Genomic DNA, 24,934 nt, shown 5'->3' with positions numbered 1-24,934 from the left:
ACTCCTATGTCGTTATTAGCTGCAAGACAAAGATTGAGCCAGGCCAAATCTACAGATCATGAAACTAGATTGATTGATATTAACATTAAGGTCCATGTGATTTGATGTGTGTTTGAGTAATGGACAAAATGCAACTCACTAAAAACGTTGGCAAGTGGTTTTTGGCTATGATTAGTCATTTCGCCTGAACTAGCCTGTACAAAACAACCTAAACCTAGAAATGTCATGTTGCTATATAGACAAGGACTTGCTTAGGATGAATCCTTTCTATACATGGAGTTTGTGTAGGGTTAGATACGTGGGTGAGGATTAACTTTGGCAGTGAAGTTTGTTTAATCTTAATGTGAGATCATAACTCGATATGAATTCCACACTTAGTTGTTTATGAGATTTAATAGGCTTAGGGCAAATAAAAATTTTGGGCATAAACTTAGATTTTGACCATTCTCAATCCTTGCCAGTTGCCACCACTTTTAGAACTACTATCATTTGTTTTACCTTTGACAAGCAACTCATCATTCATGTCTTGAGTCTTCTGTGATAATTGATTATTAATCGAGTCTTTTTGTTTAAGAGCATTTGTCATATCATCATAACTTAGAATTTTCTCGATATAATACAAGTTTTTACATAAGTTTTTGTAAGAGGGCATTAAAGAACATAACAAGTAGAAAGTATATAGTTAGATCTTGTTAATCAAGTTTTACATCAGTACTTTGCAAATTGCTCGTACGTATGCATAAATCTATAGTAATTTATCATAATTCAAACAAAAGATCAATGATAAAAAAAGCTCATTTTAGCATGACTAAAATGCTCGTTTAAATTCCGACCCATTGGACCCCATCACGTTGCAGAACTCTAGTCATGAAGAATGACTTCTTATTGTCAGAAAAGCGTGGTTAGTCTCCTCTTTCATCACTTCCATTAGGACTTCATTAAAGAGGCATAATTGGATTGCACTCAATACTCTTAGAATTATTTTTCTTCCATCTTACAGAGGAAACGTCCACCAACTTCTTAGAAATCCCATATATTGTTGTTAAGACATTACTATAAATTAAAATGGCTTTCATCTTAACTCGTCACAATCCAAAGTTTTTTATTCTTATCAAATTTGTGTTCGTTTAGCTTGATGGTTCCCATGATTCTTCACCAAAATCAATCAATAACTCACAAATCACCACCACGAACCTCTATTTTAATTCTAATTTTGGTGCATGATGAGATTCAAGTGTAACAATCAATCTTGACTGACCAAAATCAATTTGTAAAATTCTTGATTGATAGAAAACTACAAAGTCAAAGTTTTATGAATTTAAGTACTGCAATGCAATCAATCTACACCAAAGATTACCTTCTCCTGAGGCTTAGATGTGTTCAATTGATGATAAACAAAGTTCTTGGCAGAATTTAATGGAGGCTAAAAAGGGAGGTTTCAATTTAAGTGTTCAAGGTTTGAGGATTAGGATTACAATTGAAAGAGAATTACACAGAGTAGGTATTAGTACATAATCTAACGACCTGTTTGATTATCGGTATCAAATGGTGGAGATGGTAATTGAAAATGCACTTTAGTATGAAAATCTCTTGCCAAGTTTGATGGTTATGGTTGTTTTACTTCAATCATCTCATTTTTTTCATTCTTTCAAATGCATTGTCATTTAGATGTGTGGTATTGGATGGTAATGATATACTAATTGTCATATAGTTGCTTTAATAATTGACACAAATATTAGCATGATAGAGACAACGAAATTGTGTGGGTAGAATTAAAACCGAAAGAAAATGAAAGAATATATGTGGATAAGGTTTAAAGAAAGTAGAGGAAACCAATAAGACTATTGCAAAATGAAAGAAACAGACTAAAATAGAAAGTGTGACAGTATCTTAGGAAGATAGAGAGTAATGTTCACGGATTCTAAAAGTTGTCTTATTTAGCTATCCTATTAGAACTCTATATAGGTGCCACAGAGAGTGGGAGCTACTATTTTCTACTAAATAGAAGAATTATATTCCCAAATGAATACAAATCAAAAAGTAGCTATGGATTGCCACAAAGTGTGGGAGTTACTATTTATATCCAGCTAGGTGCAATCAAGTCACAAAAATGGAGAACAGAAAACAGTAAAGAGATGGACATGCCAACTACAAACAAAAGTTGTTATCATACATCTCATAAATCAGCAACTTACACCACACAACATTATGTCACATAAAAAGAAAAACATCAAATCCTTGAAGAAAAGGTATAAAGTAAAACAGTATTTCCAAGTAAGACATAATATAGTTTTGTCATCCTTGGCATAATTTCTTAAAGCTTCAATCCAAAGTCTCATGGCATCATTAGTTTGTGCCTTATTTTATACAAGTGATTTAAAAGTGAGTATTAACACAGCAGAATGCTTCGTGGTGGTTAACGACGAAAGCTTCGAGTAGGGCGTGGTGGCTCAGCCTCGTGCTCGTGCAGCTGTACAAGCTTATAGATTGCTGCTCCTCCAAGTGCACCCAGAGTTGGTGCTAACAAATATATCCACACACCCTTATAGTTTCCTGCTGCAACTGCTGGGCCTAGTGTTCTTACTGGATTCATTGACCCACCACTTGATGGACTGCACCATTTTGACAGATCAGTTGGAGTTGTAGTTAAATTTGATAGATGCAAATCATGTTCAAAATTAGTTAAAGTCCGCTTTAAAAATATTTGATTTGCAAAACCCTGCAAATATATTGGTCGACCTGTATTCGACTCATTGGCATCTGAACCGCCCCCATTAATTTTTATGTGCAACTCTAGTTGTGTTTTCTAGTGCCAAAGACAAATGCCACTATAGGCCTCACATATCAATTATTAGCTGCAAAGTCAAATGCTAGCTACTGAAGGCCATACACATCAATTATTTACATGAAATCATGCTGCAAGTCTGCAATTGTGACCATTGTCCTAATTAATAGTCAGTATGTGCCTTAACTGTGCAAAAGTATTAGATTTTAGATAAAAGTTACTCTTTTAAAGAGACCGTCTCTCAGTGAGACAACCTCAAACAAAGCGTATATATTCTCATAATATGTATGAGATGAGCTATTTAACCCATGTATGAGGCGCGTTTCTCGGTGCGATTGTATCATGCAACAATTTGTATTTAGATAAAGTTAGAAGAATTACCCTGCGACAAGAATGTTCAGCATGACTGTGGCACCCACTGCAATACCTGCTAATTCTCCAACCTGTTGCAAGGTTATCTACAAAATCTTAGGATATTCTTAAGTACCTTCAAACTCATGTTACAAAATATACTAGAAATCTACCTATTAAATGCTCTTATCTGAAGCATAATTGATATGAAGTTGATGAAAGATAGACACTATCCTATTTAATGTTATTCATATAACAAGTTTCAATTATCCTATTCAACGTGTATGTTGACATGCCTTTGAGTCAGTGTCATTAATATACTAATCTCCTTGTGAACTTCAAACATAAAATAATAGTCAATTTTATACAATATTTGAACCATTTAAGCAAAATACGTATTTAAAACGATTTAGCCAGCAAATTATGTTCACTACTTTGAGTTGGATATGGACTCTTCAATAATCTTGGGGCCAAATTATACAAAGGTTTCTAATTTTGTTGATTTTAACAGTTGGACATGTACTTGTCAGTTATGTCCGACTCTTAGAGTATCTCAAATTGTGAGTATATAACATATTCTAGGGTTTTAACCATTAGCTTAAATTTTTCGTTAAGTTAGTTGTTTGACATGTTATCAAAAGCCAACGTGACAAAAAGCCATATATTCGACTCTCAACTATCCTTTATTTAAAGTGAAATATTCAGCACCAGGTATAAGGAGGGCATGTGCTACATCCACACATCTAGCCAAAAGATTGGTGTGAGGAAAAGTATTACAATATATAACATATTCTAGGACCTCAACCATCAGCGTAAGCTTTTATTTGAGGTGGTTCCTTGACACAAGCTATTTAGAGTAAACTACTCAAAAAAAAAAAAAAAAAAAAAAAAAACTCACCGCTCGGGTATCAGTAGCAACAGCAGTGACAACAAACATGAGGTTGAAGGTAATCAAAAACTCAAGGGCAAATGCTTGTCCAATATGAACTGAAGGAACTGTGACTCCACCTGACATGAAAGGGTGAAAAACTCCCTTAAGCGCAAAAGAAGCCAGAATTGAAGCTGCAACTTGGGCAGCAATATAGCCTGGTACTTGGACCCATGGGAAATGTCGAAGGGCAGCAAACGCGATGGTTAAAGACGGATTCAAGTGTGCTCCTGATATGTGTCCTGTTGATAGGATTATAATCATCACTGCCAGTCCTGCGCACGCTGCATTTCCGATCAACGACTCTGCTCCGTTGTACTTTTCGTTCACGATTGGAGCCGCTGTTGCCGCAAATATTAGGATGAATGTTCCCACAAATTCTGCAACAAGCTGGTTTTACACACATATTTCAGAAATGTTAATGTAGCTGAAGTTTTCCTGGAAATGAGCATTTTAATGAGATGGGCACAAGACATGACTTATTGTTTAGCTAGGGTAGCGAAATCACGTATAGCAAAACAAAGTCATGAACAACACTTGTTCATGAATTTCCAACTAATGCACATATGACCTGTTTGGTTCTTGATACTAAAAACTGATAATAAAAATAATTTGTAGTGTAAATTTTCATGAAATATATCAATGTTATTCATATGGTAATGAAATATACCACTTAAAATCATATTTTTCATATTGTAACGCATTGGAATTAATTTTGTCAGAAAAATGAGATGATTGAAAGAGAATAAATATGACCATTTAACTTCTTAACAGATTTTCCTACTAAAATTTCACTTGTTTTCCATCATAATTCTCACAATTTAATACTTATTACCAAAAAGAGTGTTAGGATTTGATAATAAAACGGTGGTAATGATTTATAGATTTTCATTAAAAAGAGAATTAAATAATTGAATAACATTAAGCATAACCATTTAACTTGTTAATAGATTTTCATGTTAAAATACACTAATTTTACATTACCATCTAATTATTTTATTTAATACCAAAAATCAAATGTGTAGTTAATAAAAAAAATGAATGTCATATTCCTATGGTAGAGATCACACATTCAATGCATAATCTAAAAAGCTGAAAACCCTTTTAATCAAACTTTTTTTAAAGTCAACTTTTTAAATACTACTTTCATTGCATCAAAATATTTTAAAGTCAACATTTAAATGTTTGCACTCCTTTTGGCACATTCTCGGCACTGGTAAGCGACGAGTACTTTCCTTGGACCCATCATGTGCCCACTGCATAATTTGTTACTACACAATTCTGATAATCATATTCCACCCTCCTACTTTCTAGTAACTACTGAAATAAAATTATTACTCTCTTTGTTGTAATTTTCTTTTTTCATTGCATTAATTAATTTGATATATTTTATTTATTTTTTTTATGATCTCACATTCTATCTTCATAAAATATAAAAAATAAATAACATCTTTTACTTAATGTTATGTATAATATATATCATTTCATCTGATCTACTTGTTTTTAATATATTCACCTATTAAAAACTAATACTTAGTTATAAAAAATATAAAATAATAATATAACGTGTTTACAATGTTATAGGTCGAAATATGTAAATCTAACATTTTCATAAATCAAAGAATGTGAATTCTTTGATAAAAATATGAGAAATGAACTTTTTTACCACACATGTCATGTAATAACATGTTACCTACCCTTCGCTTGTTAGCTAGATTGTTCATAATTAGAAATATTCATTATTTCCTAACATATCTATAAAATAAGTTTAGCAATAGTAAAAATTGTAACTAGTAATCTATAATCATTCAATGAATAGGATATATAAAATTATACTTCTAGTCTAAATAATATTAGTCACACATTTTAAAGAAATAGTATTCTTTCATTCTTATGTAACAATAAATATAGCATAGAAATAGTATTCTTTCATTTTTGAGAGTATTCTTCCATTCTATTCTAAACAATAAATATAGCATAAAAATATATTAATTTACATAATAGGATGAGAGAAAAAGCTAATTAAATAAAAATCAAAGTTAATATACGAGTCTGATTTTTGTATTTATAGGAAGGTTAAAGACAACTTCCCGATGGATATGATAATTAAAATGAGTATCTCAACAATCTCATAGCAGTAATTAGGTGCATGTGCTAGACATTGGTATTTGACAAATATAATAAATAAAAACATAAAATTTTGAGTTTGTATAAATAGAAGTTAATTATTAGTTAGTATTATAAAGCCTAGAATGGCGCCAATATAATTGCACGTACATGTACGCAGCCACACTGTACCCATGTTACGTCAAGCAACTACTTATAATGTACATATTATAAATCATAGTGATGAAAATATATTATCTTATTAAAAAAAAAATAAGGGTCTATAATACATCATTACGTTAGCCTTAAACAACTCCAATAATAATCTACGGCTAATCGATCCACTTCTTTCCATTTGCATATCCTAAACAACAATGTCACACCAAGCTTCTAAATTTCAACTTGTCTATATTATTAATTTCTTAATTGATCATTTTTCAATATATATATATATATATATATATATATATATATATATATATATATATATATTATAAAATAATTTATAAGATTCTATTTATCTCTACTTTATTCCGTACTTATACTTTATTAACTCTTAAGTTGTTATTATTATTTAAGGACAATAACACCATTTAATTATTCACCAATCTTTTTATTAATATTTATGTCAAGTCAATAAGTATTATGAAATATAAAATTGGTAGGTATCATTAATATATAGATAAGCTTTAAGAAATTAGTGTAGTTACTAATGTGCAAAGTTAAAATGAACAGAAATAAAATAAAATGGATGACAATCTTCTACGAAAAAGGGAGTACAACAATAAGAGAAAGCAGAATGAATATACTCCACAAAAAACCTTAACAAATCATTTAGGCCAACGGCTGTCATTTGTCATCAATCAATACTAATATAATACAAAAAAGAAATTATAAGTATTCATGTGGTAGCAAAGCTCAAAGTTTTAACACAACCCGTAAACATCGGGTGACAATACTTTTGATAAATAATACTGAATCCAATCACAATATGATCAAATAATTGTGCAACAAACACTAATTACTAAATACAAACTTTCAATCGAGTAATTCCATCATTTCAAATTAGTGGCAAAAATTGTAATATATGCATTATTTACTAATCATTTTTAATTTGTGATTAATTTTTAATGTTTAAGTTAAAATATAGTCAAGTGGAATCTTGTTTGATTTATCTCGAAGTAAAGATTATTAATATCAAAATTTTATAATTTTTATTATATATAATTAGAGATATTAACGATTGAATTAGTGAATTAAACTACGTAAACAAAACAAATATTGCAAGTAATTTAAAACGGACAAATTACTACTAATAAAATTTATTCACCCAATCCTTTTTACTACTATACGACTTTTTACCTCAATGATTCAAATAGGGTATTAGATATAATTCTTTTTTTCCTTTATTATTATTATACCATTGGCTTTGGATGATGCATATATAGACTTTTTGTGATAATCCATATAAACTAGTGTGAGAATATGTATTTTGATAGGAATTAAATAAAGTGACTGTATTATTACTCAATATAAAATTATAATAAATTTAAATAGACAAACTAAAAAAGTAGAAAGTTTTATGATTTTATATAAGACATCATTCCACTTAAACTATTTGTCCAATTGTGAAAATGATTTTTACTTTATATTCACTTCAATGGTTAAGTTCTAAGTGTCATACTTAAAAGTGTTTATCGGAAGAGAATCAACTTTTTTTTTTATTTCACTTGGAATTATGTATCACTTTATCCAAATAAAATTGTAAATTTATTTTCTATTGCACCTTCTCTCCCCTCTTCCTTTAACTCACCACGGCGCACTAAAAAATTATTTTTTATTTTTATTCGTCCTATTTAATTTACATCATTTTTATTTTTAAATAATGACCAATTATATTCTTTTAATATCATTTATATATTTTAACTCTTTTAAATTTCATCTACATAATTTATTTTCTCTATATTTACTACTTTCTTAAAAATTATCCATTTTCTCATTAATACAAACCAAAGAGGACAAATAAGTATTAGATTGGTTGATGTTTTGAAAAAAATCTAAAATATTTTATTGTGTAGTAACTCTTCTAACGACCCCTCATTATTAATATTTTTATAATACTTCATCCATTCCTAATCTAATACATCACTTGACTTTTTATACTATTTATCGGTTTAACTTTGTCTTAAATTTTTTCACCAATTGCAATAGTCACTTAGAAAACCGTCTTACAATTATAAGACATATAAATTTAAATATAAATCAGTAAAAAATATGGTACTTACTACGTAGTACCTTAATTTTTACCATACGTTAGATCGAATATAGAATAGCATCTACTACTGTACAAACTAATTTCTTGCCTAAGACTTTTTGTCTATAAGCTTACTTAAACATTACTCCACCTATCAACCAAATAATTAAATTGTGGACGGTTTAACATAAACAAAATCAAATAATGCAAGCAAATAGCAATTCATTAAATTAACAAAGAAAAATAAAAAAAGATAAAATAAAATAGTGCATGATGCAACTGAAATTGGGCCCCTAGTATAACGGAAGCGTTTACCTTTCGGGTGAGGGTGACGTCCGGAACTTTGAACTCAGAGAGGCAGGCCTGAACTGGGCCAGGCCCAAATCCCAATGACCCATCAGGTAAGCATTGACACCGTGGCATCGACGATCTATCGTACGATTGTGAGTCAACTCGCCGACTCGGGAACAATGGCGCTGGTGTTCCTTCTGGTGTTCCTGGTATTGACACAGACACTTCTGCCTGTGTTCCTGTCATTTTTTTTGTCTTTTTTGAAGTTTTTTTTAAGAACAAAAATACAAAGATAAAAAATAAAATTTGTTTTTACGGGTTTTTTTTTAGGAAAATGGAAGCTAGACTTACATAATTTAAAGGTTTTTATAAAGTTGGGTTTACACTTTTGTTTGAATTATAGCCACAATGACTAACAATAAAAATTAAAAACAAGAAAAGGACTAAAAACTAGATAGACATAATCATAATAATGTGAAATAATTCCTAAAAAAATAATTTTTTTTGGGTTTTTTAAGGTGAGATCAAAGGGGAAAAAAGTTGAAATTACATAATTAGGAGGATTTTATTAGGGTGTTATTAAGGTGTAAGAATAATGGTGAGAATTATTAGGGGGACCAAAAAGAAATTAATTAAAAGAAAATGAGATCAGAAAAAGAAATGAAGTAGGAGTAGATGCATCAACATAAAAGCTTAAACCAAAAGAACATTTAGGAAATTAAAGAGAAGTTGATGGATGAAGATTGAAGAAGAATCGGAAGCAAAGGGAAAGTATTATAAAGATTGGAGGACGTTTGGTTAGCAAAGTGATGTGATTTGGTGTTTAGGGTGAACCTCTCGCGTCTTTAAATCAATCAAAAAGGGGATCGAAGAAGGGTGGGCCATACTAATACTTATTATTTGTATATCTAATACAAAAGTTCCAATCTGGAAAGTCAAATCTCACAACATCCTCTTTCTTTCCTTCTACCATTTTGATGCTCCACCCTTCATTAGTGTTTTTATTTAATCATATTTGTTTGTAACTTACACCTATTTTGTAGATATATTGTTTCTTGTGTTAATTTATTACTTATTGTTTTGGATATAAAACAAGATTAAATTTATAAAAAATAGAGATTACAAAGATAGAAAATACATGAAATATCGAAAAATTTAAAAGTTTGAGTATGAAGAAGATCTAAATAGTTGAATGAAGAAAAAAATCAGGTGATATGAAGCTCCCGTTGTCTGATTGCCCTAGGTATACCTTGTATATTGTAACCACAAGGAAGACTGTCAAGGGAGTTTTGTCACTAAAGACCCATTCGACGCTCAAGTAAGGCTAGAGTGTCCAAGACTATGAAGGTAAACATGAAGTAAATGAAATTAAGGGGAGGAAGTAGGTTGTCAAGTTTTGCTGACACAGTAAAATTAGCCTAGATTAGAGTAATGTAAAGAGAACAATAGTGACGCAATCAATAGAATACTAGGTAGGTAGAGGTCAAAATCATGGGACGTAGGAGATGGTAAATGGAAAACTTTAGGTATTCGAGGTGATGAGGTGGTGTCGTCGGATTGGTTGTTTAGGGCTTGATGTGATAAAATGACACTGCTTGAATGGTTGTTTCGGATTTGTGCACATTCATATGACTAATAGTGAGCTATAATTTTGATGCCTTATCACATCTTTTGAGGTTGGTTGGATCAATGATTAAGGTTTACGGTTACTTTAATTCACTTTTGATTTTAGGATGTTAATCAGGGTTTTTTCGTTTGACTTTTTTTGAATGTGAAATAACTTATCCCATAAAATTAGCCCCACACATAAAGGGTGAATGAGGAGGAAACTGCTAAGTGAGAATATCGGGTTATAGGTTGATTTTCATCATACAGGTGGGCTGGTGGGCATGTTTCCCCCTTGTAGTCAATTGAGCTGGAAACTTCATTCTCCTAGTCGGACACCTTACAATCTCCGGTATTAAGGGTTTCCTCCCAAACAACTTTATTTTTATGGTGTCTGGGACCTTAGAAGGTGGACCACTACTTATGTATTTGTCCTCTACCATCGTATGATGATGTTTCCCTTTGTTTTGTCCCCCTGGCTGTAGCGTGGTCCCTTCTTCCCTATATTGATGATTGGCGGGCCTGAGGCTCACTCGACTCCAAGTCTTTTTCAGAGGCTGGAAGGTCTAGTTGTTTCCCCCAACTTACTACATACTAAAGTTTTCTATCCTTATGTAATCATTTTTTTCTAACTCTCTTGTTGTTGCATGGGAGTCATTTTTGTAGTGTTATGCCTAGTCTATCGCCTTTGATGTTGGGTAAGTTGTACAAGCCATATCTTTTATCAGGGGTTTCGTTCTTGATGCTTTTCGATGAGTTTGGAATGTAATTCGTTCTCTCCTCCTTTAATATTGCCCCTCTAAGGGAGTTTCCCGCTCCATAGGTACATGTATTGTCCTCCAGTGTAGAGTGTTCATGCTCTAAAGATTCGTCTTCTTCCTCTCCACTAAAACCTGGGAAAGGGATTGCAGAAAGTCTCTAATGTAAAGGAGCCCTCCCAAATGGAGCAACCTCCCCTTTTCCTAAGGTAATGATGTTGGCTAGGGCTAAAGCCAAGGTAACCAACTCATTTCTGTTTAGGGCGAATTGTTGTGGTTTTTGTGGTGTTAAAGTAACGACTTTCTGCTCCTTAATCATGTGGTGTTCTCTTACATTTTGGCCCGTTTTGGCCTATTTGTGAGAGTTTTCTGCCTCTTCCATATTTAGGAGTATGTAGACTACTTAAACAACCGTTGAGCAAGTGTAGCCTCATCATTTTTTTTTGGCAAAGTTAGAATCCTTAACGTGCATGGGCCTATTTTGCCACGGTTAAGGTTAGATTCCCCTTGGTTTTGACTAAGACTTTTCCCAAAACTTGACGCCCTTTGGCTTTTTGATTTTGAATGGTTGTTCGACATTTTTGTTCAAACTCTAAGGGAGATGTTTTGACTAAGAAAGAATGACGAGCTCTCCTTTTAGCGTTAAATTGTTCGTGTTTAAGACTAGATACAATTAGTTCAACACTAAGCTTTAGAGGAAGTTTGCTGGTTGAGAGGTATGTCTTTACTATCTAGCACTTCTTGCAATGAGACCATTCTAATGACCAAATTTGCACAAGTAACAAGTGTTAAAAGGGCCCAGAGGTGTTCTTCGGGGACATGCTTCGACACTCAAGTTAATGAGAATATAAGTCGAGTACCTAGCCAATCCAATCCCAAGTGTACTGTGGCCTTAACTTAAAAGAACTCAGCTTGAGTTTTTTTTTAAAATTTTTTTTAATTTTATTTATTTATTTATTTATTTTTATGTGAGGCCTTAGTGCATGCTCTTGTCTTACAAAAGCAAATAAATCTACTCAATGCAAATGATTGAAAATCTATAAGTTCTCTCTAGTTTTTGTTAAATATAATAGTAATTTAGTTGGTTAAGGTTGAATAAATCAGTTATCTTAAAGGTGGTGAATATAGGAGAGTATTTATACCTCATGATCGACTTTAAGCTCAGGAACCTTAATGTTACTAACAAATGTCCCCTTTTTACCTTAGAATGCTAACTTTATCATTTTCTAGGTGGTTTTCTTCGCTTTTCATTTAGAGTCAGTTACACCATTGTGTGTGGCAACTTCTTATTGGTTGTGAATATTAAATACAAAATAATAGCTTTTACCCCATTTGGAAAAACCTTTACGCCTTGTAGCTAAAGTACTAATCAGTCATATCATTAGGCTGGATGAGGTACTATAACACTGTTCTTCTGCAGCTTTTTATTTTATGATTCCTGCTTTGAAAATTTTAGTGAGTTCTCTCAAGTAATGGTGAAGGAACAGGCTCCTGCTCTCAGGACCCTAATCCAGACAAGTACAGTATTTCTAGGGCTGGCAAAAGCTGACCCGACTTGTTAATCTGATCTGAAAACGATCCTGATCAACCCGACCTGATCTGTTTATTAAATGGGTTAGGTTCAGGTTGAATATTTAAACCCGAAAAAAACCAGTTTAACCCATTTACTAAATGGGTCAGTCAGGTCAGATCAACCCATGTTTTCTGATATTAACCCATTTTACTGGATGACACATTACTGGGCCACTTGGCTTCTCAATTCTCATTCTAGTATTGTTACTGTATGGATGACACATTGACTAACCCATTGAAAATTTGAAATAAAGATGAAGTGATAAACCCTAAAACTCTAAAAGGCTAAAATTACAAGTGCAGAGTAGTAGTGTGCGGCGCCTTCGACCTTCCTCTTCTCTAGTCTCTAATCTCTTAGCCTTCTTCTCTCTTCTTACTACGATCTTCCTCCTAAATTTATCACTTCCTAAGTCCTGAATGCCAAAAGCCATTTCTTTTTCTCATTCTTTTATTTTTGTTGTCCGATTTTTCTGATTTTTTTTTGTTCGATTTTTTCTGATTTTTTTGTGTTCGATTTTTTTGTGTTTGATTTTACTGTTCATTGCTCTTACTGCTATTTTCATTGTTCTTAATTCCATCTTTAATTCTTCATTATGATTTGGTTTGTGTTTGTGTTTTTTAGTGTTCGATTTTTTCGATTTTGTTTGTGTTCCATTTTCACAATGATTTTGTTTGTGTTCTTACTATCAACTGATTTCATGATCCTAAATTGTGTTATTTATGTATACGTCCTTATGTTTCAATTAAAAATGAAAAATGAGAATAATCACTATATTGTAATACTGTATTGAAAGCTCTAAACTGCAGAATAATCACTAATTTCATGAACTTGGTTGAGACATTCATTTCATTTTACTCTGTTTTAAACTTTTAATACTGTATTGTAAAACTGCAGAAAACTCTAAACTTTGTGGGAAAAAGAGTTAATCACTGAAAAGTGAAAGCTCTAAACTTTGTTTTGTCCTATTGTATTAGTTTGATCCTAAATTCAAAATAAATTCAGAACTGTTTTGTTTAGAATTTTAAACTATTTTTTGTATTTCTTCTTAGGTAATGGATACCATTTAATCTGAACATGTTCAAGTTAACTCAGAAGAAAATCTGGTGGAGGTTAAGAGTAGTGACACAATGAATAAGAAGGATCTTAAAAACAAAGGTAACAAAACAATTCATATATCTGGCAAGAATTTTAAACGACAACGTAAACTTACATCTGGTGTTTGGGTGAACTTTGAATTTGTGGATGAAACTGATGAAGAAGAAAATTTTTTATGTAAATGTAAAAAATGTGAAAAAACGTTTAGGGCAGATAGTAAAATGGGGATAGGAAATTTAATTCGTCATGTAAAAATTTTTAAAATGAGGACATTTCATGATGTTGGTCAAATGATATTAGAGAATTCCACTGCTGGTTTAGCAAATAAATTACCTATGTTTGATGTTGCTGTTTTACATGAACTATTAGCTCTTGCAATAGTAAGACATGATCTCCCTTTCCAATTTGTTGAATATGAATGGATTAGGAGATTATCTAGTTATTTGAATCCTACGACTAAAACAATTTCACGTAATACATCTAAGTTTGATGTTGTTAATAGGGATGCAGGCGAGGCGGGTCTAATAGAAGACCCGCCCCATCCCCGCCCCATCGGAGCGGGGATGGGGATGGGGATGGGTTTTAGATGATACCCGCCCCATCCCCGCCTCGCCTCGCCCCGCCCCGCCCCGCCTCAAGGAATGTACAAATTTTGGGAAACCCTAAATTTATTTTCAAAAAAAAATTTTCAAATTTCTAGAAACCTTGAATTTATTTTCAAATTTTTTAAAACCCCGGTTTATATTTTTTTTTTTTTAAAAAAAATTTTCGAAACCCTAAATCTACTTTGGGCCTTTGGAAGATGTCTTCATTCTTACTGGCCGTCATTTGCTTCTTCTGCACTGTTGCAATCATCTTCTTCTTGAAACAGACTCCCATCTTCTTCAATCTTGCTGTCGTCATCTTGCTTCTTCTTCACCATTCACGTTGAGACGTCGACAAGAATCCAGACCACTGCCATTCTTCTTCTTCACCGTTTTTAATTGGGTAAGTTTCTTTCGGTTCATCACCGTTCTTCTTCTTCTCAAGATCTTCTTCAAATTTGATGCTTTATTTTCCTTGTTGCACATCGTCATCAACAGGTAAGCATCAAAGAACAATTAGTTCTTGATCTTCTGCCTTTCGTCTCTGTCTTATTCCCCATTTTTTGATTTTCATTTCAGTTTTTATTATCTCAATTCTTCCATTATTTCTTTAATGGTGACATAATTGTATTTCACTTTAACTGATATCTGAGTAAGGAACTGAGGATTGAAGTCATATGCAAGTTCTTATTTTTCTTATAGAATTTGATGGATTGTTGGTGTAGGTCTCATAAATTGATTTCCCATGAGCAAATCAGAAATTGGGAACAAAATTTTCAGTATTTTTACCAATTCTTGTGTTGTCTTTGTATTTTCTAGCTCACAGCTTGCTGCTTTTTGGGTTGTATCATTTGTGTATAAAATCATTAATCATTGATAGGGAAGTTATGAAGCTCTTACTCTCTTAGGGCTCACCCACACAAAATGTGGAAGCGATATTATTGTTTTGACCCGTATAAATGGCCTGTTGAATGGTTGTTCAATGCCTGGATTAGCTTTTAGTTAAGTTCTATTGATCTTAGTTTTTTAATAGTTAGATCTTAGATGTGTAACTTTATGAGTTTATGAAATTATGGTTGTATTTCAATTAACTAATGGTTGTATTTTAATAGTTTATGACTAATTAAGTTAAGTAATCAAAGAAAAGGCTATATGGCAGTCACTTCACATTTCATTGATAATGCGTGGAAGTTGCAAAGTCGAATCATAAGGTATTACTAACAACTACTAATTGTACTTGTGCTAACATACTTTACTTACCTATTTACTTCTGATGCAATTATTTTTTTTTGACTAGGTTTCTTTATGTCCCTGCCCCACATAATGCCGAGGTTCTTGCCGATGCATTAAAACAATGCATTCAATCATGGAACTTGGATTTGAGATTGACATCTATCACAGTAGATAATTGTACGACTAATGATGCTATGATGGACATCATGAAGGACTCTTTCCCATATGGTTCTCTACTTTTGGACGACGAGTTCTTACATATGCGTTGTTGTGCTCATATACTTAATCTAATTGTTCAAGATGGGTTAAATGCTATAGTGTATGATGGAGTTAATTGAATAAGGGAAATTGTTGTGCTCTGGATTGGCTCTGATAAGAGAGTGCAAAAGTTTGAAGGTGTAGCTAATCAATTAGCCTCCGGTTACAAAAGGAAATTAACCCTTGATTGTAAAACTCGTTAGAATTCAACATATGAAATGCTTTGTGTTGCTATTAATTATAAGGAAGTATTTGCTGTTTTAAGTGGTCGAGATAAACTATACAAAAACCCACCAACTCCTGAAGATTGGGAAAAAGTTGGAAAAATATGTGAGTTATTGGAAGTGTTTGCTAAACTTACCCTTGATTTCTCTGCCTCAAAAACTCCTACGGCTAATATTTACTTTTCTAAAATTTGCAAACTTAAAATTGCTCTATCTACTTGGCTTTCATCTCCATATGATTATGTTGTGAAGATGGCGGAAGTAATATTAGAGAAATATAAGAAATATTGGGATAGTATGAATGGTTTGATAGGAGTTGCAACTATACTTGATCCTGGTATAAAATGGCTCTTATACGATTTTATTTTGCAAAGACATATGATAAATATGAGTATGATAGAGAGGCTAGTAGAATTAGCAATCTATTAAGGAGATTAGTTGATGAATATGAGTCTAGGAGTGAGAATACTCAAAGTAAGAGGCAACTACCTTCCAATTTAGCAAGTGGTGGGAGTTCTTGTGATGATGTTGATATGGAAGAGTTTGCACAATTTCTAGAGCGAGACAAAAATCAAACTGCACATTATGTTGATGATAATTGGGTCTCAAAAAAGAAGTTGTTGAATTTTTGTTTTATGCCTCCCCCTCATACGGGGGTTCATTTAAGTGATCATGTGTGTTCCTTGTTGAAAGAATGGGGTATCTTGCAAAAGATTTTTAGCATTACTCTTGATAATGCGGCTTCAAATGATGTGTTTGCAGATTATCTTAAGGGTGAACTTGAATTGTCATGTGCAAGAGAATTTTTTCACGTGAGGTGTTGTGCACATATCATGAACTTAGTAGTTCAAGATGGATTGAAAGAAATTGATGATGCTGTGATTAAGGTAGGAGAAAGTGTGAAATATTGTAAGGGATCACAAGCTAGAAAACAACGTTTCTTAAGTTGTATTGAGCATGTAGGCCTTTAAAGCTCTAAAGGTTTAAAACAAGATGTCATTACACGATGGAATTTCACATATTTAATGCTTGAAAGTGCATTATATTACAAGAAAGCTTTAATTCATTTTCAGAAAGTTGATGCTAACTATATTCATTGTCCTACTGCGGAAGAATGGGCTAAAATTGAAAAAAAATTTAAGTTTTGAAAAGTTTTTTATGAAGCTACTCTTGCTTTTTTTGGGACTAAATGTCCTACTGCTAACCTATACTTTCCTAATAATGTGTTGAGGATAAGATTGCTTTTAAAAGTAAGATGGAGAGTACGGATGGTTTTATGAAGAAAATGGCTTGTAAGATGTATGAAAAATTTGGGAAATATTGGAGTGATTTTAGCATTATTATGGTAATCGCTATTGTGTTAGATCCTAGGTTTAAGCTTCAATTTGTTCAATGGAGTTTCAAAAAAGTTTATGGAGATGGTGTTGATTATGAGGAAGAAGTGGCTAAGTTGAGGGAGAAAACATAAGAAATTTATAATATCTATGCTCTTAAACTATCTGCAACTTCTCCAAGACAAAAATATGAAAGTTTACATGTTGGAAATATTGAAGATGCTACCGATGAGTTTATGACCATAAGTTATTAATTTTTTTTCCATAATTATATGAGTTTTCGTTTGTTTCTTTACCTTTTAAAGATTTTGATGTAAATGCTTGTTTTATAGGACTTTGATAGTTTCTCTGATGAGCATAATACTGTGAGTATGAAATCTGATTTGGAGATGTATTTTGAGGAGCAACTAGTGCCTCGTTCAGTTAATCTTGATATTCTTGCGCATTGGAAGAAAAATGTATCTCGTTATCCGGTACTTTCTTTAATGGCTAGAGATATCCTTGCCATTCCTATATCTACCGTAGCTTCCAAATCTGCCTTTAGCATTGGTGGTCGGGTACTTGATTGCTATCGAAGTGCCTTGAAGCCAAATATTGTCCAATCCATTTGAAAGAGGTAATTTTCTATATACTAATATGTCTAAGTTAATATTGGTTTTGGTTAGTTGCTTTTATTGGTGTTAATATTTTTGTTTGTTTGATAACTTATATTTTTGTTTGTTAATGAAGAAAAAATAGAATCACAATTGGATGAGCTTTGTGGGATGGTAATGAAGATTAAAGTTGAAGAAGATGAAGACATATCTTGCCCTAGTCCAAGTCCAAGTTTCGATCAACATGAATTTAGCTCAAAAACATCTTCCTTGGCCACCATATTTTAGATTATGGTGATTTGTAGAAACTAATTATGATGCTTTTGGTTTTGGCTTGTTAACTTAACAATTTGTTGTGATATTTTGCTTCTTTGTTGACTTTTGAAGACTTTTAAGTTTTAACTAGGAAGTATGCACTATGCAGTCATCTAGTAAGATAGTATTATCTTGTTATGAATATGATGAATGATGATAGATTGATAGTTGAACTTTGAAGCATTTTTATTAAGAAATGTGAATATAATATATGGGTCAAATGGGTCAAATGACCTGAAATTTATGGATTCAATGACCTGAAAAAAAAAAGCTGGTTAAATGGGTATTTATCAGGTTGACCCGACCTGCTACAGATCAGGTCAGGGTTTTAATTTTTGACCCATTTAATTAAACAGGTCAGGTTCAGGTTAAGGGTCTATTGACCCATTTATATATGACCCAAACCTGAAAATGACCCAACCCGATCTGTTTGACACCCCTAAGTGTTTCTCTCAAATAGAAAAGTCATTATTTAAAAGTCTTGGATTGGTTCATGAAGTCCCTAATTTCCTTATTGCTGAGAAAAGTTTATTTTTAAGAAGTATTTGGTATATGGATATTAGGTTGATTTTTGACTTTTGACTTATTGGCTTGACCAAAAGAAAGGCAAAAAACTTCTTTGGTGCCAAAATAAAAATGATAATCAGGTGGAATATATAACTTTATAATTTCCTTTTAGCTTATCCATTTTTTTTCTAATAAACAGTCAACAACCAATATATAATTTTACAAAATATTTAATGATATATCTGACTTATCTAACTAGTTTAAAAGTTAATAAAAAATGTCAATATTTTCAGTTAATTAAATATTTCAACTAAAAAGCTAACAATTAATAACCATTAAATACAAATCAAAGTCCAATTTTTTTGGATCAGCATTATGGGGGCTTTTTTTAATATGTGAATGCATGTGGTCATGTATCGATAGAGTATAAGAGGATACACTGAATACACACATCAAAGAACAAAAAGCATTGTATAGCAAAAGAGCAAATAAGAAAAATAATTGTAACTTCAAAATAAGGAAAATGTTTTCACCTAATCAATCCATTTCTGGATCAAAGAAGAGCACTACTTTAGTAATGATTTTGTTGAGAAGTCGAGATTAACGAATAGTAGCCCCCACTATGAAGAAAACAACAAAATAAAACTCATCACTTTTCTCTTCTCTTTTCAGTATCAAGGTGGGGAATGCATTGCTCTTGTCCATCCAAAAACTCTTAAGCCCAACACACATATTCTGTTGGCCATCCTCTTTTTCTTTCTCTTTTACTTAACCACTATGTCAATTATACTCATGTCATCTTCATTAAACCTCCTCCACACACTACTTTCCATATCCTCTTTCCTTATAAAAATAAAATAAATGTTTTTTAAGAAAGGGCCAGAGAAAGTGAGTATGAGTGAATTAAACTCAGAATCTCTCTTGTAAATTCATATTAAGTCTAATTATCAAATTAATCTTTAAAGCATAGTTTATAACATTAAAAGTAATGTTATGATTAAATGCTTTATTTATTCCCTATATTGACCTATACTTCTATTTTTCTATTTTTCATTTGCATATTATTTATGAAAACAAATATTTCTACGAGAGTTTTAATTATATGAGTTATATTGGTTTTTTTGTGTATCGATTCTCCACATGACTAAATATTCACATTTTTGAGTTATATTGGTTTTTTTGTGTATCGATTCTCCACATGACTAAATATTCACATTTTTGAGTTATATTGGTTTTTTTGTGTATCGATTCTCCACATGACTAAATATTCACATTTTTGAGTTATATTGGTTTTTTTGTGTATCGATTCTCCACATGACTAAATATTCATATTTTTGAGTTATATTGGTTTTTTTGTTTATTGATTCTCCACATGAGTATTGAACTCTTGCTCGATAGAGATGCTTTTATGTGTCAAGGTTGTCTTTTGCAAACTTTATAATTTATATTGCTAGATGGTTATGAATTAAATGTGTTGAACCATCTTTAGTATATAGCTAATGATTAATGCAACAAACATATATTTAGAGTGTCGCAATTCAATGGCTAATAGAGGTAGTGGAAAATCTTATACAACTAATTTTTTGTTATTTTTCAATTCGTCATAAGTATGTACTCTTTCTGACTTTTTCGCTTTTGTTTGCTTTCCAGATATATTGGTCAATGGTGCATGCTTTCTAAGAGAATATATTTTTAAAATTTGTATTTTTATTGGTAACACAATTAGGGCCCATTTTGGTATTTCTAATTTGCAAAACATAAATTAGACGGTTTTATTTGGTCGGCTAATTAGATTTTTTAAAAATACAAAAATAAAAAATGTAGTGTAACTGCACACTTACTCGGTACGGGTTTAAAGTACTTCAAGTAAGTATTAAAGATACGTTAGTAGGGGTTCACAGTATGTCAAATAGGTGTTTTTACATGCTGAAAATGTGTTGTAGGTGTTACGTGATGTAGGTGTTTAAGTTAATTTCTATAAGGGTTTAGGTAATGTGTTGTAGGTGTTTAAGTTATTTACTTTAGGTATTTTTGTTATGTGTTGTAGGAGTTTATTATAATATGTGTTGTAGGTATTTAGGTTATATGGTGTAGGTATTTATATTTTTACTTTAGTATGTAAAAATACTTTGTATAACTAGTTTAAAATGTCTACTTCAGCATGCAAAAATATCTATTAAAACTAGTTTAAATGCCTATTAAAACTAATTTAAAATACATACTAAAAATTATAATAGATGTTTTTATAAATTGGACTGAGCTTTAAACGTCGTCTCTCAATGAGACGGTTTTTGAAGAGACCTACTATTCTAAAAGACAACACTAAAAGGAGGTTGAGATTGAACAGCATACCTCATGTTCGAATTGCGTCCCTAGCTTTTTATTTTCGTTTGCTAATTTTTGCACTATTTTCTTTATTATGATTTTTTTTCTTTAATCTCATTTATAAATTTATTTTCTATCTTCATAAGAAAATTAATTTTGAAATATAAATAGAAAAAATTTCCTAGTTTTCACCATTTGTAGTGCTTATATAACAATAATAAATTTATACTCCCTCCTATTCAACTTATGTGTTCTATTTCCTTTCATGGTCAAGTCACCTTAATTGTCTCATTTCTATTTTTAATATGGGTTTTTGACTTTTGTGCCCTTAGTAACTTTATCCTATTTTCAATTATACCTTCCATTACCCATACTAATTTTCCTTCCTTACATTAAAAAACCTATAATATCACTCTCTTTCCTACCCTTAGAGTCCCACTTTTAACTCTCATTAAAATCCGTGAAAAGTCAAATGAAACTCCTAAGATAAATAAGAGGGAGTAATTTAACCTCAAACCCAATAAACCTGAAATCAATCTAACCAACTAACTGATTTGAAAGGTGTACTAATTAAACATGATAATAACATTGATCATGCATTTATGTTTTTATAATATGAAAGATTTACGCACTAAAATACTATATATTTTAAAAACTAAAACCACAAAATATATTATAAAAGTATACTATATCATTTTTAATAAGATTATGGTCATTTTTAAAGATAGTGTGCAGTTAATCCACTCAGGTTTTTCCTCCATTGACTACTTATGTTGAGCATATAAGAGGACTGCTGTAGGCAATGTCCATTGTCCGCCACTTGCTGCCTCTTGCCTTAAGGCCATACTATACGATCGCCCTATTGCTTCATCCCCGGCCCTACGGTTTATTACTCTTCTTTTGACTTACCATCTCTGCTTATTAATTTTAGTTTGAAGATTTTGGATCATATTTTATTTCAAGTTTTCGCCATTGGTTAAGGAATTATTAAATATATGAGAAATTCATTTGACTAATTGACAAACAATGCCTTCACACTACAACATCAAGTCACCAATGCTAAACTTATTGATATTTTATGGATATGACAATAAACTTTGGTTTTGGAATCTATCCATCTATATAAACTATAATAATTTTTACTCCCCTTCCCTTTTCTTTTATAAACAAACAAGAACTTCCTTCTATTTTTCTTTATTAGTGTAAGAGCCAAATCAATCCTTGGCTACAATAATTATGAAAAATGTTTGAGGGGATATATATAATCCCTCAATCGAGTTAGAAGAATAGAGAAGTGGCTAATACATAGTAAAACAGAGTTGTAGAGTCTTAAAGTGTTTTCTTGTATTAGATAAGTGAGATCCATTAAAGATGAAAGCTTTAAGTTTATTAGTATGTGATTAGATATTGTGAGTGGTATTTCATTAATATAATTTTGACTAGTTTATGATATATAATCTCATTTAAGAGAAGATGGCGAAGACATTATTTATATGTGCTTTACTCGTATTCAAAGCTTCAATCTTTTTTATTATTCTCATTTATACTCTATTTTTTTCTAACTCATTTACGTAATGATCTCAAAAATTAACTCAAAAACTGAGATACATCACACATGCAAAGAAAGGATGATACCAAAAAAAAAAAAACAAAAAGAATAGAAGCATAAAAAAAAAGGTCGCAAAAGAGCGAAATAATGTTGTCCAACATGGGTCCTTCTGCTGATCTGGCTCCCACGTCTAGGACCCTTGTTTATGAAAACGACAGTAGTACTTCTACTTGTTTGCTTCCGTTGACTTTTTTGCGTCCCACATTACCCATAATTTCATGTATATGACAATTTAAAGTATTTTTCTATTTTAAGTTATTTTATTTATTTTTTAGGAATATTATTTATTTTGTTTATTGTCGACATTACATTTTTTTTCCATATTTTTCAAAATTTTTTAAGATTATTATTTCTAAATACACATCATAAACAAATCCCTCCTCTATTCCTGTAGGATAGTAGCTAGCAAAGAGAAAGTAGATTATTTTTTAAATAATACTCCCTCTGTTCGTTTTTGTTTGTCCACTTTAAGTTTTTTCATAGAGAGATATTTAAATTTAATTTTTGAAGTATATATATTCAAGACAAAATATATTCATATGGGATCTTGTTAGATTCGTCTTGATTCACAGAATTTTAATACATAATTTTTACAATTTTTTATTATGTATACTATGAGATATCAAGGCTTAAAATTTGCGTTAAAGTACGTGAAAAAATAAAGTGAACAGACAAAAAGAAACGGAGGAAATAATATATAATAAATAAATAAACAAAAGAATTGTATGAATGAAATTAAAAGAGAGTTATAAACTTATAATGTATAGATGATATTTAAAAAATTATGTGTCACTGTCTAAAAATAAAAATATTCCAAAATAAGAGAGACAAACCAAAATGAAAAATAATGTTGAATAAGAGAGACAATCTATATATATATATATATATATATATATATATATATATATATATATATATATATATATATATATATATATATATATATATATATATATATATATATATATATATATATATATATATATATATATTAACTTCTACTCCATATATCACTCAAGAACCTTGTTTAAAATTCTTTCTCTTGAAATTGAAAAATTCTAAGGTGGACAAATATAAAAAACAAACAATATTTTTTATTTAAAGATGAATTCTACCACTTTTTATTGTTCTAATTCATACATTTATAAACTATTTAAATATCATCTCTACAACAATTTGTTAGAGTATATATAATTTTGTTTATATACTCTAAAACAATGTAATATCTATCTTAATTCAAAAAAATTAATCATATGAATAACATTAAAAGTAAAAAAAAATAAAAATCCTCCATAATTTTTATTAAAAGCAACTTAATTCTATTTTAAATAATGCTTACTTCTATTCTAGAAGACAGAAGTACAAAGTAGTATGATTATAGCAACAGTTGATAAATTTGTCGGTAGCATGGACATGTTGTTTATAAAACACATAATTAATTGGAAATTTTAAATTTTATACATTTTTGTGCTACGGTCATACATATGAGAATATTAAAACGGTCACGATTAATTCTGATTTGATCAATTATTTTTCTTTCTTCATTTTATTATTCGATTTAATCTGTTAGATGCCAATAATTCAAAACCTTCTTAAATTAATTACTAAAGAATTGAATCGAATTATTTTACCTATAAAGCAAGGTTGATATATTATTTTCATGTCCATTGCAAAGAATAAGTTGAAAGTAGATAATTATTTTGTAGAACATCTGTAATTATAAAATGATTTTCTTATTTTAAAGGAGTATTACGTTTGATAACTAATTTAATAAAGGAAAATTTACCAGAAATAATACAACCTTTTGCTTATTTATCTATAAAAATACCAATTTTTTATTAATTATGAATAATACCAACTTTGATGGAGTGTTTCCTTAGAATATACCTAACATGTTAAAAATCAAACTGTAGGAGATTATATGCCAAAAAATTTTGGTAAATTAGTTAATAAACTAAAGTTGATATTATTCTAGGGAAAAAATCCCCTAAGTCGGTATTATTCATAGTTAGTCAATAGTTGGTATTATTGTAGGGAAATTAACAAAAGGTCGTATTGTTTACGGTAATTTTTCCTTTAACAAAAGTCTAAACTGATTATTGAAGTCACATTCTATATATTGAATATGTATTATATGCCTGTCACATAGAGAACTTTTTGGCTAAAAGTGTGGCTACAAGTTTTCAATACAAGTCTCTCTTACCTA

General features: G+C 30.9%; 1 protein-coding gene across 1 annotated transcript; it reads right to left on the bottom strand.

The window, feature by feature from the left end:
* Positions 1 to 2,149: 2,149 nt before the first annotated feature.
* LOC130807873 (probable aquaporin NIP5-1) lies at positions 2,150 to 9,590 on the bottom strand. Its single transcript, XM_057673247.1, has 4 exons — positions 8,740 to 9,590; positions 4,035 to 4,454; positions 3,167 to 3,228; positions 2,150 to 2,612 (listed from the first exon to the last, which is right to left on the bottom strand). Exons 1-4 carry the CDS (start codon positions 8,959 to 8,961, stop codon positions 2,417 to 2,419), a joined length of 900 nt encoding a protein of 299 aa, XP_057529230.1. The 5' UTR covers positions 8,962 to 9,590; the 3' UTR covers positions 2,150 to 2,416.
* Between the last annotated feature and the right edge of the window lie 15,344 nt (positions 9,591 to 24,934).

The sequence above is a fragment of the Amaranthus tricolor genome, chromosome 3, assembly GCF_026212465.1.
Source record: "Amaranthus tricolor cultivar Red isolate AtriRed21 chromosome 3, ASM2621246v1, whole genome shotgun sequence".
Lineage (NCBI taxonomy): Eukaryota > Viridiplantae > Streptophyta > Magnoliopsida > Caryophyllales > Amaranthaceae > Amaranthus > Amaranthus tricolor.
The sequence above is the reverse complement of the archived record's forward strand: the minus strand, read 5'-3'. Positions and strand labels throughout refer to the sequence as shown.

Bases quoted from the DNA above. Each gene is read 5' to 3' on its own strand.
- LOC130807873 (XM_057673247.1), bottom strand. From the start codon at position 8,961: ATGACAGGAACACAGGCAGAAGTGTCTGTGTCAATACCAGGAACACCA. The intron at 3,229-4,034 runs GTGAGTTTTTTT...ACCTTGCAACAG, and splicing joins TTGCTACTGATACCCGAGCG to GTTGGAGAATTAGCAGGTAT. The intron at 2,613-3,166 runs GTAATTCTTCTA...AAAATGGTGCAG, and splicing joins CTGAACATTCTTGTCGCAGG to TCCATCAAGTGGTGGGTCAA.